The 14,394-nt window shown below is 38.1% G+C and overlaps 1 protein-coding gene across 2 annotated transcripts in view; it reads right to left on the reverse strand.

Annotated features, from left to right (window-relative positions):
* ARHGAP10 (Rho GTPase activating protein 10) overlaps positions 1–14,394 on the reverse strand; it is a 137,715-nt gene that overhangs the window by 63,165 nt on the left and 60,156 nt on the right. For both annotated transcript variants that reach the window (XR_011679894.1, XM_071431479.1), the window contains exons 7-13: positions 12,665–12,769; positions 8,917–9,046; positions 7,512–7,618; positions 5,738–5,832; positions 2,940–3,021; positions 1,838–1,880; positions 462–527 (exon numbers count right to left, since the gene is read on the reverse strand). Coding sequence is in view for 1 of the 2 variants with exons in the window: in XM_071431479.1 (XP_071287580.1) it covers positions 462–527; positions 1,838–1,880; positions 2,940–3,021; positions 5,738–5,832; positions 7,512–7,618; positions 8,917–9,046; positions 12,665–12,769 (628 nt within the window). In the remaining variant the exon portion in view is untranslated. The remainder of the gene's footprint in view (positions 1–461; positions 528–1,837; positions 1,881–2,939; positions 3,022–5,737; positions 5,833–7,511; positions 7,619–8,916; positions 9,047–12,664; positions 12,770–14,394) is intronic.

Here is a 14,394-nt window from a genome sequence, read left to right on the forward strand (position 1 = left end):
AATCCTGACAGCATCTTTGTCCCTGGGGTGAAACTAACTCCATGAAAAGTACGTCAACACTTTTTGTTAATCACCTGCCTGCTCAGCTCCTCTTCTTCTGCCCTAAGAGACTGAACAGAAATGAAACACTGAAATAAATTACTCTGTTTGAACAGCAAAGCAAAGGTGCAGGCAACGCCTACAAAACACAACAGGTTTCTCTTAGGTTTTGTGCACAAAAACTGGCTCCCTTTGTCAAGAGAGGTGCCATTCCCCACTTGTGAGCACTTCTGGCAAACACATTTCTTGAAAGAAAGCCATGCATAAGGGACAGACTGGACAGACTCCTGTCTTGGTCAGTGTAATCAGTGAAATGTCTTCCATGGTAAAGTCTTTTCCAGAGATCTACAGGAGACTTTGCCACCTTCTTCAGCAGACCAGCTGCTTCACCCTCTTCACAAACAGGTTGGGCTGATCATTACCTCGTGTTTCAACAGCACTGATGCACTTTTTGATGATGGTGAACCCTATCTTATCCAACTGTGCACCTACAAAAAAAAATAAAAAGAGTTGAACAGTTTAAAAGCACCATTACAATTATGTCTTTCACTGAAAATAAGGCTGGACTTAATCATAAAGCTTGTACTTCTGAGGCAAAACTATAAATATTCTGAAACTGGAAGAATACATCACTTTTTATAGAGAAATGCTGCTTTTCTCCTTCACGAGCCTGCCTAGCTGAAGGAAAAGCTTGTTCTGGTGATAGTGGCTTCAGTGAATCTGTTCACAGCAGCATCCTTTGAAGAATGGGATCTCTGATTAGTTACACATGTTGGCAGATGCAAGATGGAATTTAACAGTACTTACTGCAACATCGACAACATCTGAGAGAGTTCACCAAATGGGACAAGGAAGTACTTATGATGAAAAAACATAATTATCAACAGCAGGGCTTTTACTGAGTCCTACCCTCAGCCAAAGAAATTCCCACACTAAAGATACAGGACACATGTATATCATTTCACAGCAGTTAATGATCTGACTACATGAAAGCAGATGCATGAACAGGACAACAGCTGAGCTCCAGCATTCCTTTGTTGTTCCTATCTTACTCTTTTTCTTCACATCAAAACTTCATTTAAAAGCTTATGTTGCAAAGCTGCCCTTCCCCCAAACATCTGGCCTTCTTGCTCCTGGGGACCTGGTCTTGTACCATGAAAAGACAAATCCGAGAAAAACTTTCTATTAATAACACCAGCATCCAGCTTGAATCAGCGATTTCAGGTTTTTAAAAAAGCAAGCATAAATTGCCTCATAATCAAAGAAGGATACCTGTTTTCACTCTTACACTTCACCAACATAAGAAAGCTCATGTTGTGTAAAGAGAGCCATCTCTTCTACTTCCAGATTTTAGTTTATATTTTAAATGCACAAATTCAGCTTTTTTGCTGATCTTGATCTTCAGCTGCAATTGCTTTTAAAACCATACCTTCACATTCTAACAGAAATGTACACACAATCTGGATTAAGAAATTGTGATGCATTTACATACAAATTCACACTTGAATCAATTTCAGGCATGAAGTAAACTGGCAAAAACAATCAAAAGACTGCTTCTCCAGCTTATGTCCAGTCCTATAAAATATGTACTGAGTTAGTATGAAAACCCATTAATTATAAAATTAATTAATTACTTGTAATTACAAAAATTACAAGTAATATTCAAACCTCAAGATTTAAAAGCAAAATAATTAAGGGGGAAAAAAGTTCCAGAGGGGAAAAAAAACCAAATTACCTTTGTCTTTCTCAATTTTAAAATATTAACAAAATCAGCCTTAATGCTAATTCAAATACTTACTTCCCTCTTGTTTTGCATTCGCTTTATTCAAGTTGATGAGAAGCTAACACAAAAAGAGTAAAAAGGACAAATTATTTTAAAGACTTTCATGAAACCAGAAAAAGAAGATACACTCACTCTTAATGCTCAGTAGGCACAAATGCAGGTGATTACAGCCAGAGCATAGCCCCACCAGCAGCTCCAACAGCAGGACCAGAGGTCTGTGCCCCCCAGAACAGATACAGCCACTGAACTGGCTGTAGCCAGTTAACAGGGATTTATGTGCTCCATGTTCCTATGTTTGTCTGCAGGTTAAATTACCGCAGTTTCAAGGTCATTTAAATTATTAAGAATGTGATGATTCCTGGGACTTATGTTCCAATTTAGGTTTCCCAGAAGTTTTCAACTTATTGGGGAGTCCAGCTCAGCCAACCTGTCATGGTAATAAACACCTCTGCAAATGAAACCAGATCAGTGTAACAATGAGGTCAATCAAACAACTACTGGGGCAGACACGTGACTGTGTCTTTGTCTAGAAAACCCCATCATTCCTGGCCCACAAGACCAATACATTTATCATTGTAAGAATAAATAGTGTGTTTCAATTCAACATTTCAAACCTGTTTCCTGATTAGAGGCAGAAATTAAGCAAATTCATGTACAACCTCAGTCCCATTAATAAGAACTTTTTGATCTGATTTTAAAGAATAAAATAATAACACCATAAATAATAACATAATAAAATAATAATAAAATAGTAACTCACTCATGCAAGTTTTGCCACTGGAATGCAGCATGTCAGCATAAGACTAAGTGAACATGCTTATACTAGACATTTTCTACAACACCAACATTATCATTGGCATGGGAAACCATTTATAAAAATTGATGCTGTCATTACAATGAAAAATTCTCATATCAGCATTAGCAGTTATCTACACTGAGCTTTACCAAGTTACTCATCTCTCCTGAGTTTTATTTCACTTTTATCCTTTATTCATTGAATCTATCATTTTGCAAACTACATAATGCCAGTTTATTAAAGTATAAATGGGATCAGAAAGCAGAGGGTGAGAGAATTCCCCACTACACTATAAAAGAATATTTTTAAAATTATGCTTACAGCTTCTTTTCCATCCAAGGCTTCCATCCACAGCCTCCTGTCTTCCTCAGAAAATGCCTGCATGGTGACAGGAACTCCAGGCCTGCAAATGTACCAACAACACAAGGTAACTGCATTCATCAACAAGTAAAAAATGCTTGTCAAATTCTATTTCCAACTACAAGCAAAAGCCCATTGTCCTAAAAGTCAGGGCTCATTTTCTTTTGCTTAATAACTGAACACCACTGATCTTGAAAATAAAAGATATAGAAGTGATACATGCAGTAAGAAATAGGGAAAACAGGAGGAAAAAGGAAAATTAATGTAAGTCAAACTATTTGAAATAGCTCATTGTTGATCACCTGCTGATTCCTACACTTGCTGGAGTTACTGAATTTTGTGAATTGTAAATAAACTTGGACTTGCACTGTTGTTAGATGAAAAATGGGATTTGTTAACTCAATATATAATCATCTTTAAAGCAGCAACAATGATCATAGTTTGCAACCATTCAGTTCTTTTCACTAAATTACAGTTGTCAAGGTATCAGAGGATCAACCTAGAAGCAATACATCAAACTCAATATGTGCTGCATGAAATATCATTTATATGTCTTCAAAATAAAGTCAAAGGAAACAAAAGCTTCTCTCATTGTCCTGTATTGGAAAAAAATTAAATCTAGGTAGTATTTCAGAAGGATAATGCTCTTTATCAATAAAGTAACTTTTTCCTATCCTAGAAGACCTCTGCTCTTTCCTTAAGATTTAAATTTCCCTACACTTGCTTCAAGTCAACATGATGGAGTACTAGAAACAGAAAAAAGTATCACTTCCCAGAGATTTAACCAGAATCTTAGCACCCTGAGAGCCATAAATATCAGAATTTAAAGAAAACACGGCCATCTCAGCATTCCTGTTGAAAGAAAAATGTGTAAATTTTAGCTAGCTCAAAATTATTTTAGCTAGCTCAAAGTTATGCTTAAGTCACACACAAGATTGAATGTTTGCTACTTAAAAGTCTTCCCTAAAATTTTACAACCTTGCCTCCTCTCAAAGCATAGTACTGGAGAAAATCCCATGCCCAGCTGTCAATCCCTGTGCTATTTTTTAACTTGGACAAGCTGAAGGATAAGTGTGCCCTGAACTGATACCAAGGAAACAAGCTAATGGCCTGCAGCACAGAACCAATCTCCATGGGAACATCTCAGCACTACACACATATATTATTAAAAGAAAAATGTCTGATATCAAGGTCACAGCAGATCAAATTGTGTCTATTATATCAAGAGAGAAAGAGGAACTAGATTTTTCCCCCTTTTACCAGAGAAGAGAATGAAAAAGTGTTTTGCAGGATCAAGGAAACCCAGCTCTCCATCCACCTCTGTATAAACTCCAGATACCCCACTGAGCAGATGACACACAGAGGCGGACAGACTGACATTTCTCACGCTACTTTTCAGCAGTTTTATCAGACTCAGTTTGAAATCTGTTATCCCTACTGACCAATCAATACACTGACCCAAGAGGAGCTGATGCCTGGAGTGTAAATCTTTATTTCATTTCATACTGTTGGGACACAGCGTTAGAATAGCTAAACCACATCCTCCTCAACTCAAAATGCAAGTTCAAACCATGCTGTAGAGTGACAAAAAACATCAACTGAGCTGTAAAAGAGCATCTTTGCATCTGCCATGTGGACTAGAAGTTTTCTGATGCAGTGGGAGTTTCACATCCCTTTACCCATTGCTTGTTGTAGGAATGAACATACCTCTGGCCAGTCTGACTGGTCACACAACCTCAGCACAGATGCTGATTAGAGTTTGAGCACATAATCACAAACATATCTGCAGACCATGAGCCATCACAGGACAGGGGGGCCTGAGAGCATTGACCCTGCTGCTTTTGAAGTGAAAAACACTAAGAATCTGATGCAAAAAAAAAACCCAAAAGCCAATAAAACTTGAAGACCTACTATATAATAAGTTAGCATGTAGTTAATTGGTGTAAAAAAGGAGCAAACATATAGATTAAAATCAGCTTAGAGGGGGTGGATGCAAAAACTCAGCAGCAATTCACTAATTTTTATCTAACATTTAATTCCAGATACAATCCATTTCTGCACCAAAAGAATGTAGCATTACCATGGCCTAATTTATTTGGAGTACCTTATGAAGCTGGATACCCTCACCTTCATAAATGAAGGAAGACTAGAACACTGTTGAAAGACAATGTTTATCAAATTTTGAGGTCCTTTAGAGAAAAAGATGAGCAAGTCTTTTCTTTAGAAATAGAGCAAACAAGTGATGCTTCAAAAAGACAGTGGCAACAACGTTCAAGATGCAGTGGATGATTATACCAGGCACAAGAAGCCTCAAAATCCAAATACCCTTATTTCAATCTGAAAATGCTGCATATCTCCTCAGCAGCCTATTATTTTGGAACACAGGAGTGACAATGTGGTCATGACTACGTAAATTATTACTGCAATCAGTCTTTCACCATAGCTGTATGTACTTCAATTTAAGCCATGTTTCTTCACTATGATAGCTCTTAACAGCTCCTCTTAACTCTGTCTGTGCTTTTCTTTAATGTGAGCTCAGGCAATGTCTACATTTCAGTTCAGTTCCTCTCTGCTTTTGCTACACACAGGTGAGGTAAAACCCAGTGAGCCATGGCAGTGCTTGCCTGCTCCTCAAGTGACCATTCCCATTGGATCTCTCACTGAGGATTGAAGAAATCAGAAGAAAAGACAACAGTAATTTTGCAGTAGTTTTAATTATACCTGAAAAGAGTTCTTCCTAGGGTGCTTCACAAGCTTACCTGTCTGAAGCTTCTAAGTCAAAACAGAATCGCCTGTCTATTGTATCTGCATTTCTTTTGGTACAATATGTAAGGACAAAGAGTTCTGCATCACCCTGTGAAAAGAAAGTTTTTATAAGCTTGACCCAGTTCTTGAAAGTTTTATAAGCTCCAGCAAGCCAGCTGTACAAGGCAAGTAAGGTAAATTCATATTGAATGGCAAAAGCTGTACTGAAAACTGACACTTGCAAAAGAATCCGCCCATGTTTGCAGTTCACTTTTCTACTCAATAACATAAATTCTATGGTCATTTCTGGGACATAAATCTAAAAATATTGAGTCCATTTCAGCTGGTACTTTACAGAATGACTCAACACCACAGTAAGTTAAACTAACAAAAATATTTTGCACTGGTTACAATATAAACACTCAAAGAGACTTCTCCCATTTTATGTCAGCCACAGTGATTTCCATAGTAAAGGCCATAGTAAAGGCTACACCAAAGAGAACAAAGGAAGTGTTCTTTACTGTCTGTAACATGTCTTACAGAACCAACTCTCCTTCTTCTAAACCAACACCAGGATCTTATTTTAGCCAGGAATCACAAACTCATCTGTGAATGCTGCCTGAGTTGTACCAGATTAAATCAGGATTAACTGCACATTTTAATTATTTCTTGTCTTATTCAGCATCTCCAGACATAGAAGGCTGTCACTGAAGGAGTAACTGCAGGAATTTCCAAGTAGGAGGTCTTTTAATACAGCAGAAATGGCTTCACAGGTGTTTTAGAATGCTGAATGCTCAGCCACATATACTATATACTCTACTAACTAAAATGGCTTATTACAACTAGAGCAAATTAAGATAAAAAATTCAGAGATGTACTGAAGTGATTAAGGAAATCAATTACTACTAATTTTCAGTACATCAGGTTTTCCAAAGCTTTTGAAAGATTCTTCCAAATTCAATATATTCGTAAATACACAGAGTCCTCAAAATTATGTAAGTCATCTCCCCTCTGCTGAAACTAATAGGATATAATAACTTGATAAAATTCCAACAACATGATCTCCTAACCAAATCTGAAGACAGGGCAGGGTGCTGCATTTACAGGCATATTGACTCAAGCCTCAGTTTCCAGATTCAGATATCCTTTTTCTTTGCAACAAAACACATTTTTTCCCATCAATATAGGGATACAATATAAAATTGTATCCCTACAAATACATTCATTTAATGTGTCATCTTTAAAGGTAATCAATTCTCAACTATTTCAGTAGTTTAGCCATTTAAACATAAACAAAGTCTTGGGTCTTGAATATTTCAGATGCTTTTAAAGATAGCTGAAATTACATTCAGTTATCAGTGCAAACTATATTCCTATCCACTTTTCTAGTTCCACTTCTAGCATTTAAATCTCCAAAGAAAACTCTGAATCATTTAAGAAAGAAATTTCAAGGTCTGTTATATTTTCCTGATTTATATTTTAGAAAGTTAAAGACCTCATAAACAAGATTCTAAATGGTGAAACATTGCATGTTATCTGTGCCAGGTCCTCTGCTCTCCTGAAAGGATGCAACTGCAAAGTCTGGAGAATTCTTATCTATTAATAACTTAATAGAAAGTTAATGTCCTTTGGGTTAATGTCCTTTAATGGCAAACTGAATTGCATAAGGAAAGATGAGAAAAGGGGCGAGGTGGGTAGAGGGGGAAAGTACTTGAGAAATCTTATCTGACACATTCTCTGATCTTAATACAGGACAAGTGTAAGAGTAGAATACATAAATATACATACAACTTTGCCTCCTGATCTGTGTTCAAATGGGATCATGGAAAACTTCTTTGTCTCTTTCCTGTACATGCAATAGTGCTTCACCCAACTGGAACCAAAGGGAGCAGGCCCTACATAACACAAAAGCAATAAATAGTATGTACTTTTTCCACTTTTTGCATTCTCCTCTCCTGCTTTCTAAAATGATACTTAAGAGTCCTAGTTAATTCCTAATAATGCAGTATTTAAAGCAAAGGTACAAATTAAGAATATTATACAACATCATACTAATGTTAACCACTGCTTATATTCTAAAACACAATCCATGTTGTACTTCACCCTTATGCTTAATGACAAATGGAAAGAATTATTAATGTATCTTTCTCTCTCTGTTACAGACAAAATAATTTTTCCCTATAAAGTAAATACCCCCTTGAGACTTTATTTAGAAGAACACAGAAAGCTAGGTTTATACTTGGTAATTTGGTTTATACTTGGTAATCTGAATAACCACAGATTACCACACCTCTGTTACAAGTTCTAAACAATCTCATGATTAAGGTCTGATCACACCAGAAGTCTCTCCTATTAATCAGTGCATACCCTAGACAGAAGACACTCCCTTTAGAGCCCAGCTTACTGCAAAGAGTATTGCTGAGATTTGCACCATAATGCCAAGTGTTCAAACTTGGATTCTGACCCTTTCTATCTCTGCACTTCTATTACTTAGCTTTTCCTAAAAAACAGGTCTGCAAATGAATCTTTTCACTCTATAAGGGCAAACATCTCAAAAACATGATTTATGCAAAATGTTTTAAAATAAATAATAAATTACAATAAATTGTCATTCCTTGAGCAACAAGAGCTCTGCATCTTGTTTGGCTTTTTTACTAGTGTGAGAAAGATTTATAATTGTTTGAAGTGTTGACAGGATATGATTTATGCAACATGCACCTTCACAGCAAGAATTTTAACACCAGCTACCTAACATATAGTCTGCTTTATTTGACCCTATCATCACAATTAGGTAATGAAAGTGTATCAATGAATCAAGGAAATGACACTCAATTTCATCATATTCAACAAGCCAAATTTTCAGAGGCTAACTTGACAACTCATCTTGCTGGCTGAGAACAAATGTTTGACAGTTCTAGAGGGGGTCATCAGTAAGGGATTAAAAATAAGATCAAATCCATTCTTTCGTCAAACAAAACTTCCCTGAATTCAGTCATTTTTACTAAAACCTGTCACATTCTCAGCTCAATATTCTTTTTATGAGCCAGAGTAACAATGCTGTTAAAAACTTTGAAAATATACTTAGATGACTCTTTAATCAACAGTAAATTCTTTGGATCATCGTGTTACCTGTAGAGACAAGACTTGCCCATATGCCCAATATGTGCACTGTGGAATACAAAATACACCTTACTTTTTTCCTGGACATAGAGGTAGCCTTCCATCGTGAAGTGATTTGCTCTTTTATGTTCCTGAGGATTTCTTCTGATCTTGTTCATGAGCTCCTCTACCTCTGACCTTGTTCCTTCAAAACGATTTCGTGTCTAAAACGAGACAGCAAAAACTCTTTGGTAAGGAGAGTGGAAGAAAGACTTTTCCTGGCTGATAGGAGTCATGTACTGGGTTTGCACAGCAAGGCTACAGAGAGGGCTTCTGTGAGAAGGTGATAGAAGCTTCCTCCCTGTCCCAGGGAGACAGTGCCAGACAGCTCCAAGACAGAGCAGCCATTGGCCAAGGCTGAGCCCATCAGTGACCATGGTAGAGCCTCTGGGATAATGTATTTAAGAGGGAAGAACCACACAATGCCAAATGCAGCCAGGGAATGGAGTGAGAGTATGTGAGAGGAACTCTCACATACTCTCACTCTGTCAGCTCTGCAGACCCCAAGGTCAGTGCAGAAGGAGGGGCAGGAGATGCTCCAGGTGCCAGAGCTGAGATTCCCCTTAAGTACCTGTGGACATTGGATAAGTCCATGGAGGGCTGTCTCAAGTGGGAGAGACCCCATGCTGGAGCAGGGGAAGAGTGTCAGGAGTCTTCCCCCTGAGGTGGAAGTAGCAGTAGAGGCATCGTGTGCTGAACTGACCATAATCCTCATTCTCCTGCACCACTGAGGGAGAAGGGAGGGCTGATACAAAGGTGTGTTTAAGATTTGGGTTTTCCTACTCCAATGTGGTAATGAATTAAACTGAATTCTCCCAGTCAAGTCTGTTTTGCCTCTAATAGGTCTGTAGTTGGTTACCCTGTCCTGTTCTTGATCCACAAACTCTCCAGCTAAGGAGGGCAGTGAAAGAGCAGGTTTAGAGAGGGCAGAGATAGAGCAGCAGGCCTCTGGCATCCAGCCAGGGCCAACCCACCACAAATAACTGCAAAAAGAGACAATGATACAGGCCATTTTAGGACATTTAGTCTTAAAGCATAATTCCCATATATGTGTTCACTCTCCAAGTTTTCTGATATTCTTCAAAAGTGAGGTTTAGATATCAGCTGCTGTGACTGTGGAAAACACACTAAGACTGACAGAGTAGGTTTTGAAACAATGCACTGACCTGTTCAGAGAGAAGTGAAATACTGAGTGCAAAATGAATTTGAATATTGAAATTTCCTTAGAAAAATATCACTACATATATTGGCTTAATTCGTGAGACTCCTACTTGTTGTCAGGAAGTAGAGGATTTTCTGTGGTAATTGAGGAAAAACTGTCAGGAAGGTCATCAACAGTGTATACAGACTGAGACTATATATGTGCCAAATGTTTGGACCACACATAAGCAGAAGCATGCAAAAACAACCTAAAAAAACTTGAAAGTCCAGTTGATTATTATTCCTGAATATTCCTGAATTATTCCAAAGTCTGCAAGCAGCAGGAAGAGAAATATTTATCAGAATATTAGCAAAAACAACCAGAAAGTAACCATGCCACCCACAAATTATATGACAGGACTACACGAAACAACAGAGTAGCTCACAATCTGACACAGGAAACTCTTTGGTTTGGTCTGAAAAACACTGGTAATTGGTAAATGAGCAAATAAAACAACAACAATCATGGTAATAAGTGGTTTTCTCTACATATGCATCTGTCCAAGCTGAAAACACTGAAAAACACTTTAAAATCCAAGCTGGTACACATGTTTTGAGGAAAGCACATAGTTCCAGATGCATGCTTATGTGCCTTTTTGCTTTCTGAAAGCATCTTTATTTTTCTGAAAATTCGGCCTCATCTGTTTTATCTTTTCCCCAGGACAAGCATACAAGATAGCACAACTTTTGGAAGAACCAGCTTTCTAGAGCTTGGGCTACAAGGCTGGGGTCAGTCTTTTACTTTCTTTCATTTGAGGGGAGGAGATGGGCAGAGAGGAAGGCAGGGTTTGTGGTAGGGTGGGGAGAGGAAATTCAAAGGATAATTCTCACATTAAAGACAACCTGAATAAAAGGAAAGGCAACTACTACAGCTATACTGGCAACTCTTTAATCACTTCCATATCCAGCTAGGCTGTCTGTACTGGATCTTGTACCCTTCAATTTCTAACCCATCAATCCAGTGTTCTGCCAGCAGCTCAGCTGTACCACAGACCCCAGTTCTTTTTTTCTTTGGGGTGTCTTGCTGGTCTTCAGCACAGAGGAGAACATGTCATCACCTTTTCAAATGCTTCCTTCTGTTCTCCTTTTACCTTGGATAGTTGTTGAGCCTTGTTCTGCCTTCTCTCTACAGCCTCTGTCTGTCCATAAAACTCGAGCTGCAAAGCCCAAGCTCTTCAGAATCTGGTGGGGCACAGTGTGCTGCCATTCAGTCAATTGAAAATGCAGCTGCTGAGATTAGCTTACTTTATTACTGCTCATCACTTCTTCAGATCACTCCACTGGCTCTTTTCCATCTGCATTCTGAAACCCAGCTCTTCAAAACTGTACCAGAGTTTCCCTCTCATGTTTCAGCTGGCATCAGTTCCCCTCTAAGCTGCTCCTCACTCTGTCAAGCACACAGAAGAAGCAAGTCTGGTCTGACATTTTCCCCACAAGCACTGACTTCTGCTACAAAAGTCTGCTTACAAAGTTACCACTAACCAGTTCTCTTTCTCAAACCAAACAACAGCTCAAAAGGAAACTTGAAACTTGAACATACAGGAAGAAAATGAAAGGAATGGTATGGACACTGGACACGTAAATCATGTCACTATGCATTACAACAGCTGTAATCCTCCCTTCCACCTCGCTGCTAGTTAAGCCATTTCTAAAAACAGACTGTCCTCTCCAAGAAGTAGTTTCTGTGTCTTAATTCCAGGTGCCCTCAGAGGTCAACAAAACAAATGCACCACCAGGAACTGATTGTTTGCAGTAAGGTGTGTGGTGTGCTTCCTACCAAGAGGCCTCTAGCACACCCAAGTTCCTCTGAGCAAGATTTATTCTTCATAAATCTCAAGGAAGCAAACAGACCATCTGACTAGTAACTTTCAGTCCCACTGCTCCAGCCTTCACCTTGTTTCCTGCTCTCCCAGTCCAGATCACACTGGGAGATTTGGGATGAGGGCACACTAAACTAGTGGTGGCCCCATTTGCCTGTCCTTGAAGGAACAGATCATTTTGTCAAATAGGCAATGGGTGCCAACACAAGTCTCCTTACACAGTTCTGCACCCCAAACCAACAGGGATGTTCTTGTTTGAAAGGGCTGCTGCAAGACAAACTCCACACTGCTGTGACCAGCTGGTTTTCTTCCCTTTTCTTAGTTATGGGTAATGTAACCCTACAGGGAAATGACTCTCAGGCATGACCACCACATACTCAATTTCAAAGCACACCCAAAACACTGAGAAGTTAATCTTTCATTAGCCATACTCTCAATTATCCAGTGTTTTATGCATTTTTAACAGACTTCATTCATTTTAAATAATCCTTGCATACTTTCTATCTCCAAAAAAAAGTAAAAAAGGAGTGGAGGCCTTTTACTTCATGCTTGTTTTTTACAGTATTACTAGAAATTACAAAGGACTCACTAGAATTAGTGTTGTTTTGTTCAGTGATGTGGTTGGTTATCCAGGAGATGGCACTATATCCCCAAAATTCACAGGCAATGCACTCACATGGAACTCTAAGGGTTGGCAATACAGAACTGCACATGCAGCAACTTCACCAAGTGATTTTACTCACAAAAGTAGACTCAACTTACATTTTGTATATTCATCTGCAAGGCCGTTTTGTAATGGCTGAAGTCTTTAGCAAGTTCATATCCCTGGTGATAGAAAGTGAACAAACCCTGAAAAAATGATAGCATCTGAAATAGAAAAAAAAAGGACTCGTTAGAACAAAAAACTCCATTTTCTTCAATACAATTGCTGCACATAGGCTTTTTTGAAGGACAAATTACAAAATTATTATTTTAAAATAAATTTCCACTAATGCCTATACATTATGATTATCTATGTATACAGACATTTTGGATGGTCCTGTCTTTGGAATTTCACAATTGATCTCTACTTTCCATTTGACCATAGGAAATGTATATCCCATGTTCCCAAACTTTCCTATGTAACTTTTTCCTCCAACTGCTCTGATACCAATGATGTCTGGAACACATATTTGTGCACAAGGAGGTAATGAGCATTCTGTCCTTTCGTCACCATTTCCCTGGTCATTCCTCTCTCTGCTCACAACCACTTGGAGATGACTGTCACATCAGTCATCTGTCACATCTGCTTTGCTGCAAGAAGGAAGCTTTGCCCATTGCTGCTTTTTGTGCACAGATCTGACCTTCTGTCGGAGCCAGCAAGTGACCCATTTAGCATATGCTGACTTTAGTATTTCAATTTAAAACAGCAAACAAGTTGTACTACACTGGAAGCAGCATGAGGTGTAGTCCTGCCTACCTCTCCTGTTTAGTCCAGGTTGCTGGAACAAAGCAAGTGAGACATTAAAGAACAACCCTCCAAAGAGAGCAAGCCAAAGAATGTATTTAATAAAAGTCTAAAGTCATATAGCAAAAAAAGTATTTTCAACAAATGCAAAAAAAAGCATAAATTTTAAGTATTAGGGGAAAGGGAAGTGAGAATTTGGTACAAAACTTTCTAGTGTAGTGTAAACTTCAATTAAAAATTAGGCAACATAAAGTACAGCCGCATCCAGAAGGAGCTTTCAGAAATGAGAAAGGGACACGTTGCAAGAACATAATTTGAAGATTCATTTTTCTAGTCTGGCTCTGAGGAAACTTCAAACAGTCTGAAACACAATAACCAAATGCAAAACTATTAAGGGTTAGAAATATATTTTTTAAAAAAAGAAAAAGCCAACATATCTACACCAGAAAAACGCCACACAACCTCTATTTTCACATCCTTTTGCCTTTCAATGCTAATAGAATTGCAGCAATTTATTCCCCCTTAAGTATTTTAGCTTTTTTTTTCATACAGGAATGATCTCTATTAGAATAGACAGTTCTTAATAACTGCATAATGACCAGCTATTTTGATTAGGGTCATTTGATATTTTTCTTTCATTATTACATTAAAGTAATTGTATCAGAATAAAAGGACAAACTTGGCCCAAAAGCACAGACTTCAGAGCATGAGAGAATGGAAGCTGCTTCCTCAATCCATCCTCCATTTATTCTCAGTTTATTACACTTACTGTTCTCCTGTTGTTTGATAAATTTGTATTTAAAATACCAAGCTACTGTACATTTCAGAAAACTTTTATAATAAGTTCTTCTCATAGATTTAAGAAAGTCTCATCAGGGCATGCAGCATTTCCACCAAAATTAAATTAAACTCCTTGATTTCTGCATAGATTCAACTGCAAGTGAAATTAAACATATCAGGCTACCCAGGAACAGGCAGCACCCTCCTAATTGATTTATATCTGCAATTCTTTACTAGCAGGACTCTGAGCCCAACCTTCATAATC

This window comes from Agelaius tricolor, unplaced genomic scaffold (assembly GCF_023055355.1).
Source record: "Agelaius tricolor isolate 1412-34295 unplaced genomic scaffold, bAgeTri1.0.p SCAF_8, whole genome shotgun sequence".
Lineage (NCBI taxonomy): Eukaryota > Metazoa > Chordata > Aves > Passeriformes > Icteridae > Agelaius > Agelaius tricolor.